The sequence below is a fragment of the Lissotriton vulgaris genome, chromosome 4_1 (genome assembly GCF_964263255.1).
Source record: "Lissotriton vulgaris chromosome 4_1, aLisVul1.2, whole genome shotgun sequence".
NCBI classification, from domain to species: Eukaryota; Metazoa; Chordata; class Amphibia; order Caudata; family Salamandridae; genus Lissotriton; species Lissotriton vulgaris.
The window spans coordinates 1,805,857,233-1,805,876,256 of NC_141691.1; the positions used below are offsets into that span (position 1 = coordinate 1,805,857,233).

The 19,024-nt window shown below is 44.5% G+C and overlaps 1 protein-coding gene across 1 annotated transcript in view; it reads left to right on the forward strand.

The window, feature by feature from the left end:
• LOC147724582 (fibrocystin-L-like) overlaps window positions 1–19,024 on the forward strand; it is a 2,246,326-nt gene that overhangs the window by 2,089,923 nt on the left and 137,379 nt on the right. The window contains exon 78 of the mRNA XM_086918063.1: window positions 3,871–4,006. Within this exon, the coding sequence (XP_086774189.1) occupies window positions 3,871–4,006 (136 nt within the window). The remainder of the gene's footprint in view (window positions 1–3,870; window positions 4,007–19,024) is intronic.

Sequence of the window (19,024 nt, forward strand, 5' to 3'; positions counted from 1 at the left end):
CACCTGGTCGGCGGTCCCGACTGCCTAATTAGGATGCAACTGAACACTGTTCGGCCGCATTCGCAAATGTGTCTATGGGAGCATGCATTCTGGCTGTAATGCATGCTCCCATGGGGAAATGGGAGCTGCAGTTCATCCCTGCACCCAGTGGCAAGCACCTCTAATTGCCGGTCACAAGGTTCAGAGATCAACAGGGGTCGGCCTCCAAGCGAAGGCTGTGCACCCAAGGGGGCTCTGCTGAGGCCCCTCAAAGACTCTTTCTGACATAGTTTCCATGTCAGACAGGCGGCATGGAAACCATGTCAGAAACCGTCATCATAATCTCAAGGGCAGAAAGGTCCGCCCTTGAGATTATAGGTCATATTCCGGCATTGAGCCTGTTGAAAGAGAGCCAGAATGACCAGGGCCGGACTGGGAACCAGAACCGGCCCTGGCAAAGTGCTCGGCCGGCCCCCTCCCCCCCTCCAGGAGGAGAGGGGAGGGGGAGAGGTGCGACCGCGCTCTGTGACAGGGCCGGTTTTCGGCCGTTTTTGTTACAGGGCCGTTTTTGCAGCATAACGGCAAAACGGCCCCAGGGGCCCAAAACCGGCCCCCAACCATGCGGCCCACCGGGGAATTGCCCGGTGCCCTCAACGGCCAGTCCGGGCCTGAGAATGACCGGCGAGTTTCCTCCATCGTAAAGAGGCTGTCGGAAAGGAATTGCCCATTACGATGTAAAATGAGTCTAATTGGAATTTGACTTCAGATTTTAGTTGTTTAATACAAGTACATGAAGTTTCCTTTACAAACGATTTGCATATTTTTATTCATCCAGTACGACTCATAAATGTTTGTTCTGAACCATGGAAGTCTATGGATTTGTGTTTCATTTTATTTCGGCATAAAGAGTATATGCTTAATCCAGGTGGATAGAAAAATGGTTTGATGATAATTGCTATGTCTGTTGTCTCAAGATATGCGAGCAAATCATCTTGCAATTTAAACTGAAAGTGACAAATGTTCTCGTCAGAAGTTACCTGGAATCATTTAGATAACTGACAATTCAAGTACATTCTCACGTTCGTGATTTGTGATTTGTGATTTGTGGGGGTATTTATAAAGCGCAGCACTTGTAAGAGGAGGCGCACTCTGTACATCTGGCCATGGAAATGAGAGGGAAAAAGTATAGCAGCTCCAAAACTCAATGTCTGTTTTCTGGAAAACTTGCTTACCGCATCCACCAATAGATTTCCAAGAGCCTATGGAAGATCAATTGTTTCTCTTGCTGCTCTCTTACAAATGAATTGTTATCTACTTATCAATAACATATCTTTTGCATTGAAGGCCAAAGGCCCAAACTACATTGGCAGGTGGCAACCTCGACTCTTTAGAAAGAACAGGGGTGAAGGCAAAACTGTTTTGACACCATACTCAGTTGTCAGGGTATGACGTTGTCTGTGTATAGCAAGCTGTACTTCTCAGCAGTCAGCAAAGAAATGTGTTAGCCATGCATCAGCAGTTCCTCTTAATCCCATGCTGTGATCAAGCCTCTGCCGAAGAACTTGATGTGGAAAGTATTTAAAGGGGGGGAGAATGTGGTCTGACAGCTAGAGCTGCCAACCTTGGAGCCAGGAAACTAAGGTTTGAGATTCGAGGTCGCGTCCAAATCCTGTGATTCTGGGAAAATCACGTAATCTCCCTATGCCTACCAAAAAAATAAAAAATGAATGTGTCCTTTTGTAACGTAACCGGTGCTGATGTAAAGCACTCCAATACCTTCGGGTCATGTTTGAGCTATATAAATCTTCAAATAAAACAAACGAAAAAAGCCAGTGAGATTTCCAACAAACCAAGGAGTGGTTTCTGCCACCAATGTCTAGCCCATTACAGTTGTTCTGAGATATTAGCCACAGCTAATTCAGCACCATAGCTTAGACAAACACCAGATTGGAATTTGCTTATCAGTGATTTAATCAACGAATATTGCTCCAGTTATTACTGCACCATGCCTCCAAAATTCTGAAGTAGTATTCCAATTTGAAATACTAGTAACATTTGCTTGGTTACTAGTTGCGGACCCTCTTTCTTAGCATAGGGGCTAACTCCACCAGTGGTGCCAGGTCATGAGTATGTTCTTTTGACTTTGCTGGCAGACAGGCTTCAGGCAGAGAGCTTGCCTGTTCCACTTCTCAATTCCACAACTGGACTGGGATCAGCACAAGTCCACAAACATCCCCAAATGAAGGATATTCAAGAATCAAAACCCTGAAATCTTGATCTTTATGATGAGTTTTTCTGTGTTTTCTATAGAGAAGGATGTTAGCTCATTCACCAGACATAAGGGTGTTGACTTACACATACAGGATTTGAGAGTGTTTTAAAGATCTTAAAGAGCTCCACAGTGATCTGATCGTCTTGGTCCAGTTGACAAGTATAGTACTCTTTCTTTGTAGAAATTGACAAATGTTCAACTGTTTTGATCAAATATCATCTTGTATTCACACTTTTGATATTATGGATTTGTATTTGATTTTTATTTGTTAGACCCCTTTTTCTGTTTTCTGTGCCGTGCCTGTTTATTTTCGACTGTTTATACATTTCTCTTTCTTCTATTTGATATCGTGCACCTCACCTGTATTTATCAAATTACCTGATCACACTTGTTGATTACTGCTCAAACAAGGAGGAACAAATATTTCATCTAAAATTCAAAGCTTCAAAGAAATTGTCTGGGTTGTTATCTATTGATCAAGATAGAGCTAAAATATAGTCACCCACTGTCCGGTCCTGTTGGGAGAGAGCTAGACTTAATTTTGACAACTTTCTAACTTGAATGGGGGAAATTCAGGACTGGTGGATCAAAGGAGGCAATCAATGGAGAAGGTAAACATTGTATGGTCAGGTTTAGGTGAAAGGCCTTTAGAAACAGTCCAGTCAAATGGTTTTCATACATTTCAGGGCATGGATAATTATAACATTCTGGATTATCTAAAGATATAAAAGTTTGCTTGATTAATGAGAGGCTCCACCTATGAACTCTTGACATTTAAATCACCATTAGCAATCTCTGATGGCGTGTCCTTGCAAACATTTGAAATACATAGAACATTTGAAATACCTAGAGAACTCAGAAAGGAGCTTCCCAATTCTCATACTGCACAGTCAGAATTTTATAGAATCCCCACTCTAACCAGATAACTTTGCCCTTTTATCCAGACGATATGCATCCCACATGTCCTCAACCAGTGAAGACCAGCTCATCCTTCCTGCAAAATCTCATATTTACACCTCATGTGTTTAAAACTCAATGTCGTTGGAGATTTTTCTTGTCCACATGTGGAAGGAATCACCAGGTGAAACTAGAATATCCAGCCTCAATTCTGTCTGGAAAAAGCCCATATAGACCACTTTGCCCTCTTCGTTCTGATATGCAGTATCAGAAGAATCACTAATTTAGCATATATTAAATTTTTCACTGAGGAGAGATCCGTAATTCTTAAGTGGTCTAACCTAATATGAGTTCGCAGTGTTCCTGTTACATGTGGATGTTGTTAGTGGGATTGTGTACTAAGGATGACACCATAGCTGAGGGTGAGGTACTGGGCATGATTATGAGTTTGCCAATGTTACTCTCTTTGTGTGTGCACAGGGGGATTGCGGATAACCCTCAAATTTATATCTCTGAGATTTCTACTCACTGATACAATTTAGCTGTTTTTGTAAAAGAAACAAATAAGGGCTCGTTCGCCGAGCGTTCAATGTATATATCTCTGTTTTGTCGCTCACTGCTTAGTTTCATGCACTATTCTCAAGCATATAGTCAGTGGCTTGCGATGTATCCTTTGCAAACGACATCACTATTGTCTCATAACTTCTGTCCTTCTTTCATAGGCTGTTCGAGTCGCTATTTACTATTCAAATCCTCAGCGCTTGGATGTGTACGTTAACAATGTGTTTATTGGCCCCAAGAATGCTGAGTGGAATGCTGAGAGGACCGACTTTACATATAAAGAACCCAAATACCCTGGTAGGTGCTTTCAATGCCTCCCTGTTCCACACAAATCTTTCTACAGAAGCAAATGAATTATAAGTTACCTTTGAGGTTTAAGTGAAATGCATTCTTGTTTCATAGTAATGTATGACCAAGAAGATAACACTTTGTCTTGTGAAAATTACAGTTGCAGGTGAGGGTGGCTCTCTGAGTGCTGAAAAAGGGCGTTGTAAAAAGAGTTAATTCACAGCAGCAAAGCGTGTTGAAAAGCTAATGGGCAGCTGAGAAGATGGTAGCAATGTTATAGCTATATAGAAAGTAGACAGGACCATTAATAGGGTAGTTGGTGTTTAACTGATACGTGTGATGTAGCTGAAATCACGTTTTGTTTGTAAGGGTGCATTATAATCACACGTGTAGAGTGCACCCGCATATAATCTTTGTAATGGTATGCTTGGCCTAATTTTTGAATTGCTACATCCTTTTGGCAAACATAACAAAGCTTTTTTGGTTTCTAATTACAATTGTTCTTCCCAGAGTGTGACTGCAAGTTCCCCTCTTTCTCGGAGGAGCCATGAGGCATATGCCAAGGGTCTTATATGTATTTGATGTTTTTATATTTTTATTTTCTAATTTATTTCTCTATTTATTAAGAAAGTATGATGTGCCATTTGGATTGCATATTGTTTGGCTTATTTTACAGGGTTCCACTGTGGAACGGCAGTCAATGTGTTCACATAGTAACTTCAATACACGTTTCTTCACTTAGAGGTGCACACGAAAGAATATTAGAGCATATATATGTGTATATATATATATATGGAGGATATATATATATATATATATATATATATATATATATATATATATATATATATATATATATATATATATATATATATATATACATATATATATATATATATATATATATATATATATATATATATATATATATATATATATATATATATATATATATATATATATATATATATATATATATATATACATATATATACATATATATATATATATATATGCCTGGAGGAAGCCCAAGGGTAGAAGAGACTTCAAGGACACCGTGGGGGTACAGAAGGGATTTCTTTATCAAAACAATAAGCATACAAAGGAAAAAGGAAAGGCATCATCCGGGGTATGTCATGCATAAACAGTATGGCTAGGTTGGCCAAAAGGAAGCTCCAGGGATTTAGGCTTCAATCGATTCTAGACACTAGTATATACATCAGCGATCATGATTCGATTGTTATGGAATATAGTCCATTGTAATGTCAAAAAAACCCCAGTGAGGAATTAAGATCCCAGGAGACCTTTCATATCGGGTCATGCTTCCATACTGGCTAATTCTATTTTTATATGTACACATATTATTATATACATATCTACATATTTACATTCCTTCGGTAGCCTGTCATAATATGCGAAGGGGTATCACGGTCAGAATCAAAATCAAAATCAAGATCAAGGCTTGGGAAATACGGTATTACAGTTTTGCGATTTAAGTACTATAGACAGAATGTACACATTATTGCTGAACTGACAGATGTTGTACTCGGCCTCCTAGGAGAGTTTCTTATTCCTATAGTCTTATTTACCCAGATTACATGCTAATTCCTCACCGCTATTTAGTCCTCCCGGGTGTTTGGTGGAAAGATCTACAATATATCTGAACTCTTCCGTTTTCACCTTCACCAAACAAACGGACGCAGACCCAGAATTCGGTGCATATATTTTTATTCCACATGAATAACGCCCTGCACCACCACCATGACGCGTTTTGGGCAACTCAGTGCCCTTGCTCGCATGACGCGCATGAGTGCCTCCCATTTAAAGTGACAGTGCAATTCACGCAATAGGCATAGACATGGAAAGCATACTACGATCAGTTTCATAATGACAACATCGAGCACATTGAGAATTCCAGGGCTGCTGCTTATAAATAGTGGAAGTTAATAAATAAATATTATCAACCATCTCACAGTTTAAATATGCATAAAATATGATAAATGCATTAAAAAAAAACCTCTGTATGAGTTTCTTAAAAAAAAAAAACTTCATAGCAGCAACCATATACCTTTACTCATTTTGTTTAGGTATAAAATATTTGTGCAAAGTTGCAGAAAATAATAGGAATAAGATGTAAACAATGAACTCATTAGTAATAATGCACAAGTGGGCCATATAGTTATCGTTTTCCATGAATTTCAATGGCCTAAAGTGCTAGTGCTGTAAATCTCATCAATATTCAGGTGGTCACAGCCGTGACCTCTCTGAGTGCAAATGTGCAAAAATAAATATAGTGAAAAAATAGGAAGGAAAATAACTTTCATTTTGGCATGCGTCAGCTGGATAAGTATATTATAGGATCTCCTCTCACTTAAACCCCAATATAAATACATAATGCAAATTACAGACAAGTATAAAAATCTTCAGTAAAATTCAGACCCTGAGGTATCTTACTATCCAGTTCCAATATGTATCGGGTTTCCAATCTACGAAGTAAAGCTTCCCGGTGCCCGCCCCGTTTTTGAGGTAAGATAGTGTCAATAACATAATACTTTAAATCCTCCAATTTGTTCTCATGACACTCCTTAAAATGGCGAGCTACCGGGTATGCTGCGTCATTGTTCGTGATGGCTCTTAAGTGTTGTAATACTCTTTTATGTACCTGTAGTTTGGTACTCCCTATATACCTCAGTTTACATGTACATTCCAGTACATAGACCGCATGCTCTGTTTTGCAGTTTAAACTTTTGGTTATTGGGACTGGATTGGGTCTGAATGGTGTGTCATAACTTGTCATATTTACCCCATATTTACACGCTCTGCATGTTTTACAACGTGTGAATCCTTTCTTGGGGCTCAACCAGTTTTTTATTGCCAGTACCTCCGGGCTACTCTTAACTAGAGAATTGCACATTGATTGAGCCTTTCTGAATGTTATGCATGGAGACCCGATGGATTGGTTATTTAAAACTGGATCACTTCTCACAGGTGGCCAATTCTTGGTCAAAATTTTGCGTATCGCCTTGTGCTGCAAGCTATAGGTTAAAATCAGTCTGGTAGGCGGTTCTTCTTGTGTATCTACACTTTTCCCGTGCTCCATGAGCACCTGTGTTTGATTAAGACACATAGTTTTTTGGATATCTCTGTCCAGCAGATCTTCAGAGTAACCTCTACCCAGGAATCTATTCCTACTGGCTGGCTGTGCTATCCTACAATCATTATCGTTGCTGCATATTCTGCGAATCCGAAGCATCTCTCCATAGGGGATGCTCCTGATTAGATGAAATGGATGGTGACTGGTAGCATGTAAGATTGTGTTGCCAGCTGTGGCCTTTCTATGTAACTTAGTGCTCACCATGTTGTCTAAAATGTACATTTCCACATCTAAAAAATTAATTGTACTCCTGCTCATTTGTGCTGTAAAACCTAGATTAAAAGCATTACAGTTAATACATTTCATAAAATTTGGAGCACTCTCCTCAGTTCCCCGCCAGATTAAAAAAAAATGTCATTGATGAATCTATACCAGCATAGAACCTGACTCTTTAAAATCTCTGAGTATTCTTTACTGAGGACCTGTTTTTCCGAGTAGCTCATGTGTAGGCACGCATAACTGGGTGAAAAACAGACCCCCATTGCTACTCCCCTGACTTTGTTAAAAATCTGGCTGTTAAATAAAAAGAAATTATTTTCGAGACAGGTTAAAATCATGGTAGATAACATTTTGTTATGTAAGTTCATGTCATCAGATATGGTGTCCAGGTAAAACTCCACAGCTCGAATACCATCTCGGTGGTTGATGCTTGTATATAATGTTGTAACATCAAGCGTTACTAGGAGACAATCTTCTTTCCAATCTATACCACCTAGTTTCCTTAAAAAATCACTGGTGTCCTTTATGTAAGATGGAAGTTCTTTAACATGATTTTGCAGAAAGTAATCCACATATCGAGATGTGTTCTCCAGTAAAGCCCTGCAAGCCGATATGATTGGCCTGCCTGGAGGAGTTGAAATGTTTTTATGAACCTTCGGGATAAAATAGATTGCTGGAAGTTTAGGGTGATCATTTTTTAAAAATTGAAATTCATCTTTAGAGAGTAGGCCGGCTGATTTCTTCGCCTATAGCAGTCTCTATTATTTAGTTGGTTTAAGGCTTCTGTCAAATACATAGCATGTGGCCAAAGGACAATGTTGCCCCCTTTGTCAGATTGGCGAATTATGATTTTTTGTTGAGCTTGCAGCTTCTTTACCAATTTGTGATATTCATTATTTTGATAATTGAATTTCTTTTCTGAGTGCATTGTTTTGTAGTATAATGTCTTTAAATCCTTGGTCACTTTTTCACTAAATTGATCCAAGTTGTCCCTCAGCATTATGGGGCAAAAGGTTGATTTGGGTTTAAAGGGAGTCTGGACAATTCCTCTTTCTTCTACTCTATATATTGAACTTGGCCCTTTTGGTGGGCTCACCCCTAAGCTTTTTGCCTGTCTCCTAGCCTTTTCCCTGTGTAGTGTTGATGGTTTTGGCCTCTAGGCACTTTATCACTGTGTTCCAATGTGAACTGCGTGCGCTCTCTGTGCTACATTTGTAAGGTTGGCCTGCCCTCCCATAAGAATGCATGGGGATTCCCTGGTCAGTGTGTGTCAGTGGTAATTCCTGTTATGAGAGGAGCAGTGTGGTCAAGTATGTGTGAAACGGTATTAATAAATGCTGCGCAATGGTGAGCGCACATTTTTTATGGTTATTTTTGAAATAGCACTTTCAGAAGTTGGCCTTTCTGTGTGTTGTGTGTTTGCCTGCCTGATGTGAATTGCATGTCTGGCTTGTGAGTGGCAGGGGCTGGATGGTGTGGGTGGCTCCAGCGCTAGGCTGAATGGAACATTCACATTTTAAGTTTTTGGGAGGAGAAGTTCCTGGCCCCTGAATAGGAGTGTGCCTGCCCTAGTGAATGCTGGCTCCGCCCCCCTGTGGTGTGTCTGATCACTGAGCCCCCACCTAACAATAGGGAAGAGGAGCTTGGTAAACAGAGTGCTCCAAAACCAGTTGCATCTGGTTTCCCAAGCCATTTGCTTTGAGACAAAGAAAATGTCCTATAAATGAAGGGGCTGTGACCCCATGAAAGCATGCTTGTGCTTACTTGGACTAGTGGCCGGTAGTCTGCCAGCTTGCCAGGAGTACCCGCCGCCTGGGATGGACTTACTGCCCTGCTAGGCAGCCGAGGGTCTGCTGGCCTTGGAGACCCAAGTGTGCTGGCCTGCCTGGGCTTTCTTTGTCCAGCTTTTGCCCTCATCCAGCTCCAGAACATGGGGAGTGTGAAGGCACAGCAGTGCTGTGCTACCAAAGTACTGATAGGAGACTCCAGGCGGAAGCCTACCCCGGGCTGGAAGGTACCTCAAAACCGAAGCGGGAGCCTACCCTGCGTTTGATACCGTTTGCCGGTGCCCACCCCACTCAAATCCAGTTTCATTGGCGGGTGCCCACCCCACGTTCGTACATCTCATTTTAACAGTGGGAGCCAACCCCGCTCTTTGTGTGACAAAAGAAGAAGACTGGGTGCCCACCCAGCTCATTTTTTATCTCTTTGTCCTCGTGGGTGCCCACCCCGCTTATAGTGTTTGCGTGACGGGTGCCCACCCTGCCAGTGAGGGAAGACAAGAAACAGCTGCTGCAATCGCACGGCCACCCGGAAGTCTGGCGCGTCCGCCTGACTGTGGGTGGGCCTTCCTACGTATCAGAGCCTCGAGGGGCTCCATTTACGCCTCTGTGCCCGGGAGCCAAGGACCAAAGTGGAAGACTCCAGACGGGAGCCCACCCCGCACTGGACAGACACAGAGGAGGTCTGCTGTGACCCAGGGGTAGTCACAGAGGAGCAAGGACCTGTCCGCCCGCCTTCTGGCAGCAACAGAGACCTGTGTGGCTGGAAGTGCTGGGTGAGCACTTCTCTCCTGTTGTGCTGAAGAGACCAGAGGAGCGTTCCAAGCAGCCCAGTGAGTGGAGCTGTGTAGTGCATCTGGGGGTGTGTGATCGAGGCACATTTTCGGTGCCTCTCCCCTGGGAATGATCTCCCAAGGCACAAAGGGTGCCAGTGCTTGTTGGTTGCCTCCAGATGCCCCTCATGACAGTGGGCAGCCGCAACATTTTTGGGGCATTTATTTTGTGAAGTCCGGGAGTGGGACTTGAGGGCATTCCTTTGCGAGGCACAGTGGTGCCAGGCCCAATTCCAGCTGCACCGTGTGAGAGAGCAGGCAGCTGCAACTTTGGGGCACTTTTCGTTTAGGAGCCCCAGTGGGGGTTCAATAGGCACAGTGGTACCAGGGCAAATTTTTACTCAGCTGCTCCGTGAAAGCCCGGGCAGCTGCAACAATTGGGCAAAGTTCTGTTGTGGAGAGCCCGCGTGGGGGCCCAGGAGGACACAGTGAGTGCCATTGCCCCCATTTTTCTCCCCAGCTGCACTGCAATCAGCGGTAGCTGCAACGTTTCGGCCCAGTGCTTTGCACCCTTTGGGGTTTGCAGCATTTACAGCTAGGCCCTGACATTGTTGGACATAGGGCATTTGAGCCAGAGAAGAGGCCAGATTGGCCTGGGGACAGTTGGGTAATGTTGGGCACTGTGATTTATGCGTAGTGTTATGCCTAACGTGATGATAATTGCATAATGTCTTTATTCTTGTGATACCTAATGTCAGGTTACGATGATTAGTGGTAGTACCTAATTCCGTAATGTGTTTATGCATAGCAGGTTAGGGCCTAATATGTTTTATGCCTAATGTGATAATGCTGAGGTCATTATTATACCAGTAGTTACTGGTTGTGTTTTATATCTGCATCTACTTACCTGTAATGATAGTTCTTACCAGGGCCAGATTGGCCTGGTCCTGTATATAATTCCCCTGTGAATATTGCCTAGTGCCAGATGGCACAGTGTATATTATGTGATTATGTTCCTAATGTATTTATGACTGTACAAAGGCTATTTTCTTTATATAACCTTGTGTGGAGTTCTTTTGTGGTGTGCCTAGGGTGTTGCTGCTGTGTGTCTGTGTTGCGCAAACACCTTACACATTGCATCCGGGATAAGCTTGACTGCTCATGCCAAGCTACCAAGGGGGTGAGCAGGGGTTATCTTCGGTGTGTAACTCCCTTGCCCTGACTAGAGTGGGGGTTCTGCTTGGTTTTGGAGCAAGCCTTCACCAACCAGAAATCCCATTTCTAACATTAGTGATCAGCGGTGAGGATAGGACTTGTGTTTGCGCAGTACCACAGAGACAACTGGTTGCACAACAGGCTCTGCATTTAGATAATCACGTGGTAGGGGATTATTGCTTCTGAGTTTTATTTGATTTTTTCTCCTAAAAAGTGTCATTTGTTAATTGTGTACTCTTGCTTCAGCTCAGATACCTAGTTCTATAGTGTTGCACCTGTATTTTAAAAACCTTGCCAGAATGGATCCTACCTTTAGTGCACATAATCTGTTGGAATACAGTATGTTTGCGTAAAGGCGGTTCTGTGATGAGAGAAGCTTAGCAGTCGAATATCCCTTAGGACAGCCCTGCTACGCTGGCAACAGGATAGATGGAGACAGATTGACAGGGACCAGGCCGTGCTCCAAGGGGGCGGTAGGTCTGAGGGTGGCCCTGAGGAGTCTGAAGAGGAGAAAGAAGATGACAGGACAGGGACGCCAGTAGATAGTGAGGACCCCATAGATAAGGAGTCTCTTGCTGGGTCGAGTGTTGGGGCAGTGCTCTACTCCCAGAGGAGTGGATAGATAGGAGGGAAGAAAGGGAGCATCAGCTGGCTTTGGAGAACCTCAGGTTAGAGCATGCTAAGAAGATAGTGCAGCTGAGTGTGGAGAAGAAAATGTTCGAGACCCAGAGGGTCTTAGCGCAGGAGAGGATGGCGAACGGCTGAGAGGGCTTCGCCAGTTAGAAACTGGCTCTGAAGGGTAGATTATCCCCTGAGTGCAGTTGTGGTTTTCTGGATTCACCGGTGAGGGTGGGGTCCAGTGGTGGCAGCAATATAGAGTCCAGTGCAGGAAGAAACCATGCTCAGTTCCCAAAGTATGGTACCTTGTTCCAGAGAAGAGTAGTACAGGTTGAAGTTCAGGGACAGTAGGAAACTGTCTCACCAGTCTTGAGGTGATTTTGCAGATGAATGTTATGATGTACTGATAGCTTGGGTGACGATTAACCCGTAACATGATTTTGATAGGCTGGTCAATATAGTTATCAAGGAGCACATGCTCAGTCGTTGTTTTCTGGGGTTGTGCCAACACCTGTTGAGGTGTGACTCCTTTGATCCTTGGGACCTTGCACAGGAGGCAGACCGCTGGGAAAGTGCCTGAGGTTCTGAGGAGGCATTGGGGAGTGATCCCAAAAGTAGTGGCTCAGGTATCTACCAGTCCTGTTTTGGGGAAGAGGTTCCGAGTAGCCCAGCTGGGTCCCAGTGTAGTGGGAGGGGTGTAGGGTCTCACGTCCTATCTCAGTGGAGTAGGAGTGAGTTTGGGACTGTGTATCCCCAGGTGCCTGAAACCCAGTCTCAGGACCTGGATGGTTCCCGAGGGGAACATCAGGCTCGGAACCTAGGCTGTACTGATAGACCAATTGAAGAGGATCTCCTAGTGTTTGAAGAACCTGGAGCGTCTGGAAATAGATCCCCAGTGGTTCTGGTGTCTGGCGGTGCTGCTTCAGTTGGGAGGGTACAGAAGTCTGGATTGAAGGGTGAGGGGGGATGTGTTCCCCATTAGAAGAACCAGTGGGTCAGGGACCAGCCAGAAGTGCTGAGTTCCCTTGGAGTGACCATGGTGACTCCACTTCTGTTCTGGGGGATCTCTACGCACTGGACAGGGTATGGGAGATCTGCACCACGCAGACTGTCACAAGACACATGAGTCCCTCGTGGGGATACTATGTGAGTCCTCAGAAGTCCAGACATGCCAGGCAAGTACTCCGCCAAAGGGTTCGGCCCCAAGGTTGGGAGGCCAGGTTAAGGATCTGCCTGACTTGGAGGGAAGCACATATGTCACCAGTGTCTTGACCGGTTCATCTTCCAATAGTACCACTCAAGTTGGGAGGGTGCAGAACTCTGGAAGCGGGTGCAGAAGGAGGGAATCCTCGCCTCTGACCGCGGAGCAACCTGAGGGGTTAGACCCTAGGTTGGAAGACCAGTTGTTAGGGAGAGGTCATGAACTGGTGGGAGAGTTGTGGTCTGAGGGTGCCTCTCAAAGGAGGAGAGAGCGGAAGCCTAGGAGGAGAGGTAGGGGGAAGAGAGACTTATGGTCAGCCTGAGGGTGTGGACCCTAGGCTGGAGGATCAGTGGCAGTCTAGAACTGCCCTGATGAGGGGAAGAGTGGAAAATGGCTACTATGTGCCAGAAGTTACTGCCCCCACTCTGTGAGATGGCAGGGACCAGATACATCTGGATGGCCTAGGGCCTGGTCCTGGCCACAGACAGCAAGGGTGTACCAGTGGGGTAGCCTAGTTGGTCCTGAAGAGATTTTACAGAGGGAACCACATGGGTTCACAGTGGCATAGAACAGGAGGGTGTCCCTGCAGTTGTGGGCCCATGTCCATGTTCTATCGCCCCAAGCAGGGAAGCCCATCACAGTGGTGATTGGTCTGCCCAGTGTTTTGGCTGGAAGGGGTTTGTGTTGGACTTGGCCCTTTTGGCGGGTTCACTCCTAAACTTTTTGCATGTCTCCTAGCCTTTGTAGTGTTGATGGTTTAAGGCCTCTAGGCAATTTATCAATGTGGTCCAGTGTAAAGTGTGTGCGCTCTCTGTGTTACATTTGTGAGGGTGGCCTGCCCTCCCATAGGAATGCATGCATGGGGATTCCCTGGTCAGTGTGTGTCAGTGGTAATTCCTGTTATGAGAGGAGTAGTGTGATCAAGTCTGGGGTTTATGTATTGTGGGAGGGGGACTATGTGGCTCCCCTTCTGGAGCACTCAAGGGCCCAGTTACCCACTGGGGCTACAAATCCATGTTCTATCGCCCCAAGCAGGGAAGCCCATCACAGTGGTGATTGGTCTGCCCAGTGTTTTGGCTGGAAGGGGTTTGTGTTGGACTTGGCCCTTTTGGCGGGTTCACTCCTAAACTTTTTGCATGTCTCCTAGCCTTTGTAGTGTTGATGGTTTAAGGCCTCTAGGCAATTTATCAATGTGGTCCAGTGTAAAGTGTGTGTTACATTTGTGAGGGTGGCCTGCCCTCCCATAGGAATGCATGCACTGGGATTCCCTGGTCAGTGTGTGTCAGTGGTAATTCCTGTTATGAGAGGAGTAGTGTGATCAAGTCTGGGGTTTATGTATTGTGGGAGGGGGACTATGTGGCTCCCCTTCTGGAGCACTCGAGGGCCCAGTTACCCACTGGGGCTACAAAAAAAAGTATGGCTAGGGAGGGGGGGGGGTGTAAGGTCTCCAAAGCCCCGGGGACCACCACTCCCCGGGGCTTTATGTATTATGGGAGGGCCGGTTCCTGCAGTGTTCTGGGGTGTCCATCCCGCCCTCCCATAGCAAAAAAATCTGTTCTCTCTTTCAGAATCAAAATCAGATTTCTTTTCCACACAGGAGTTGTATGTTAGTAGCTTGTGATGTGGAAAAGTAATGCCAAACGCATAGAAGTTGTGCATCAAAGGAGCTGGAGTCGCGCACCCTACAGATTATGAGTTATACATCCAGCTCGTGCTCACCAGGGGGTCGCACTGAGCGCTGTGCTGGGTGCGCGACTAGTAATTTTACCGTAAAAAAATAGCCCCTATCAGTAATTTCTAATATCTCGGGGGACCCTATCCCCCGGATCTTATAAAAAAATGTTGGGGACCGTGAGGGGAGCTACAATGCCCCCACAGTCCCGCCAGCTTCGCGCGTTCTTTGGGAGTCGGCATTGCTTTTCCGCAAGGGGAGATGCTAACTTGTATGTGGAAATGCAATCTGCTTTTCATTTTGAAGGTGAGAACATATTTCTCTTCTCTGTCTTTCAAAATGCAAACTAAGTTTGCTGTGGGAGGGCGGGAGCCGTGAGACTCCCCCCTCAAAGCAAACAGCAGTGTCCCGGGGGTAGGCACCCCGGGACACTGCATAAGCCGGTCGTCGGGCGTTGCGGTCTCCAGAGCTCTCAAGGGCTCTAGGCATAGGGTCACGCAGTCTGTCTCTCACAATACACAAATTTCCGGGGGTGGTGGTTCCCGGGGCTTGAGGGGGTCGTTGAGGCCCACACACTTCTAATTTTGTTGGGGGGGGGGCCTTGGACATGAAAGTGGTGCAAGGGGGTTGTAAATCTGGTACACAGTGTTTTGTTTTACTTTGCTTTCCTTTTTGGTCTTGTAGAGGATCCAGGGTTAATATAGCGGTTTTTGTACAGCCAGTACCTTTCAACTCTACTCCCAAACGGCTTTCCGCCTGTTACCATAGTAACAGTTCATGGAACACGTAAATGAGCACAGAGGTTAGAAGTTCACCACTCTATGTTGGTAATGGAAAAAAAGTGACTGTGCCTGAATATTTAAACTTTTCCATAGCAACCATTAGTCGTAGGTATAGACTTTGGTAAAGATATGGTAAAGAGTTAGCCTCAGAATTATACTTCAAATTATAAATATCATTTCTATTGGGGACCACTACCCCCCCAAAAAAAAGACGTATATACTTTTTTTAATTAACTTTTATTAAAACAATAAATAACTGGAAACGTAACTTAAAGATAACAATATAATAAATAACTAGAAACATAACGTTAACAAAACAATATAATAAAAAAAATGTGATATGGACTCCAATAGAAGTACGGTAGGTAATCTGCAACACAAAAAAGAAAATTAGTGTTTAAAATTAGATGGATGTGACTAAATGAGGTCAAACATTACAAGTCAAGTTGACAGTTGAAGATATTTCCTTCTTTTAATGTGTGCAGTGTACCTGACACATTTTACTTGTCTTATAGGCTTGTGTTCAAGCGGTGTCTGTATGGAAGTGCCTACTGCATCAGATTTACATTTAAGATCAACAGGTCTTTAAAATGATTCAGAGATGAGGCAGAGTAAGGTGAGAGATCAAGTCATTATGCAGGACAATATTCTTTAGGGCTTATTTACAAGACTCTTGCACCAGTTTTGTGTTACTTTTCTCATGTTGAAAGTGACACAAAAGTGACGCAAGGGGCTTGTAAATAAGGTCTTTCATTTGTAATGCATTTAATTGGAGGCATTCTATATCTAGGTTGCTCTGCTTACCTTGTGTAAACACTGTGACCAACAGAGTTCACAACTTCAAATCAGCTTTGGTTCTACACGTCAGAGTGGACAGCAGCATCCATAACTTTAAAAGAAAAAGAGAAATGATGTGAGAGGGAGAGAGAGAAAGAGAGAAAAAATGACATTAAAACTGTGAGAGAGTGAAAGTTATAGATGGAGCAGTTAATAGTGGAGAAAATACTCATAGCTCACCTTTTGCCTTGGTTGTGTGTCCAAGTATGTGCTGGTTCATAGTGCACCCTCCAGTTTAGTGATCTGAAATATAGTATATAGAGTTAGTCATAGTATAGTACATACAAAAGTGGTGTAAGGGGCTTGTGGATTTGACTCTCAGACTGTTGTAATCTATCTATTGTCACTGCTCGGAGGTAATTGTACATTCCTACGCACTGAAGCTGCTGCACACTACCCACTCTCTCCTTTCACAGATGACTTGTCGTTGTTTTGGAAAGAAGGTTTTTTGCTCACCTTGTGCCATTGGCGTGATTCAAAGAGGGTGCACCATGTGTCGTAGCAGCCTTCTCAAACGTTGATACGATGGCCCCGCATCATCGCAGAATCCTCGAACGTTGAGTTTTAGAGGTGTTGGGGAGACGCCAATTTGTGAAACACAATCTGTGAGATAAAAAGGAAGTTATTTACAACAAGAGGGAGAGTTTTTTTAGGGTAGGGCGATTACCACTCATAGGGTGTGGAAGGTCCAGCTTCAGCGTGTGCCCTGAAATTGTATGTAATACAAAAGAAGCTGAGCTGTCCCTCAAACTAAGGAATGTACGTGTCCCGCCGCTGTTAGTGGATGTTGTAGGGTCTCGTTGGGTCCTACAGTTGGGCATCCATATTTTTGGATGTAATGCCCTCACACACCCTTGCAGGTGTCATGCTTCATCATCTGGGATGCTCCTCGTTGGGTCGGTGGTGCAATACCCAACGGGCGACACCTCAAAGAGGGGCACTTTGGCGGAGATCTTCTATCCAACTGCCATCAGGTGAAGTGAGGGTGTGGGGCCAGAATAGCGTAGAGGTGGTATGTGAATTTAAATAAAGCTAGGAGTACCAGGATCAAGTTTATTCTGAGGGTCCCCTGCTCTAAATAAAAATGAATTACTAACCGGTACTCGCTGGAATATAATGTTTCCTATTCCGAGTCTCAGTTTAGTGTGTGCTCTGCTCGGTCGACATGTTTCTCGCCTGTGTACAGTGACTGGCGATTCATCATGACCTAAATAAAGAGATTATCTTAAAGGAGCAACGGTCTATGTCAGTGTGATCTACCTGAGTATCTAGTGTTTGAATTATGAACACTTATATTATCTACAAAGGAAAAATGCTCCGTGTGCTATACCTGTGTTGCGCGTCATCTACCTGGATAGGGAGACCAGAAAGCAATTCACAACAGGTATACAACAAACAAACAAGGGTGACTTTGCGCATTCCAAGTGTCATGCTAGGTGTAGTGCTACTAGCATGTGTGTTAAAAACCACTGGAAACAGTGTTGAAGTTATTCCTCAGTGAGCAAGGTAGTGAGCATGCCCCTGTGGAAATCCTATCTAAATATCAGATTAAAATTAAAAATTAAAAATTGCAGCAGCAATTGGTCGGTGGTGACACCACATAACTCACCTAATTTTTAGATACGGTAGGCAACAACAGTTCCCAGCGGGTTGTACATCGGGTTCAGACATCCAGGGTTTGGCTCAGTGCAGGAGGGAATATGTGGTTAAGCGGATTGCAGTCTCGAAGTGGTAGACTAAACCGTTTTACTGACAAAGTCATCAAAAGTAGGTATATGGTGTGTACGTTAATGCTCTAAGTTTGTATGAGCGCTAACGCTCGTTCACAAGTTCACACTGTGTGTTCAATGTCGCTAGCTGTAGGAAAATTGCTAGGTTTGGACTTAGGCGTCACAAGTACGGTGAATGTCCTATCCATATTTAGCCCCATGCATGTCTAGACCCATTTCGCGAGCCTGATTCAATTGAATTAGAACAGGAAAAGCGCCCTAATTGTACGCTAGCATGTAGAGGCCCGCCCGGTGCGTATGCACCTATCGAAACCCCGGGTGAAGCGTGGAGCGGGCAGCTGATTAGTCGACCATGGCCCTAGGCTTAGTGGAACTAATAAGTATCAGGCGCCGCAGGTTATGTTGGCGCCAGTTCAGATACTATATTAATAAACAACAAACACTCAGGGAGCGAACCTGATTCCGTTGAATTAGAACAGGAAAAACGCCCTAATTATACGCTAGCATGTAGTGCGTGTTGCTTTTTTGTATCCAGTCTGCTACAGCCCTTCGACTCCCTCCGATGCGCACCCAGGCCTCACTGCTCACCTTTTCGTGGACAGGACACCTTCTGCATCATGTAGTCCCGATCTTCCACTAAGAATTCTCATATATGGTGCAGAGTCTTGATATCGGTATGGCTAGCGACATACTCGTGCTCCCATCATCATCGGAGGCTCCTCAGCTGCTCAGTGCTTCTAATACCACTAACTCAGTGACCAAAGAGGCCACACACGTAGTGGTGGGCCCCCCCTTACTCAGTGGTTCGGGTCTACATGAGGCGTTTGAACAACTAGGACGGGCCATCACAGCGCTTGGGATGGGAGCAACTGTAAAACGGCGTAGAGCACGTGAGCCCGTCTTTTTTATTGGTACTGTCACATGTGTAGTGACAGATGCTCTGGATGGGTGTGGTGTGGGTGTTTACCAGCCATGAGGGAGTGTGTGTGTGCCGTGCTGACAACTAGACCTGGAACTAAGAAATCACTACAAATAAATCTGGGCA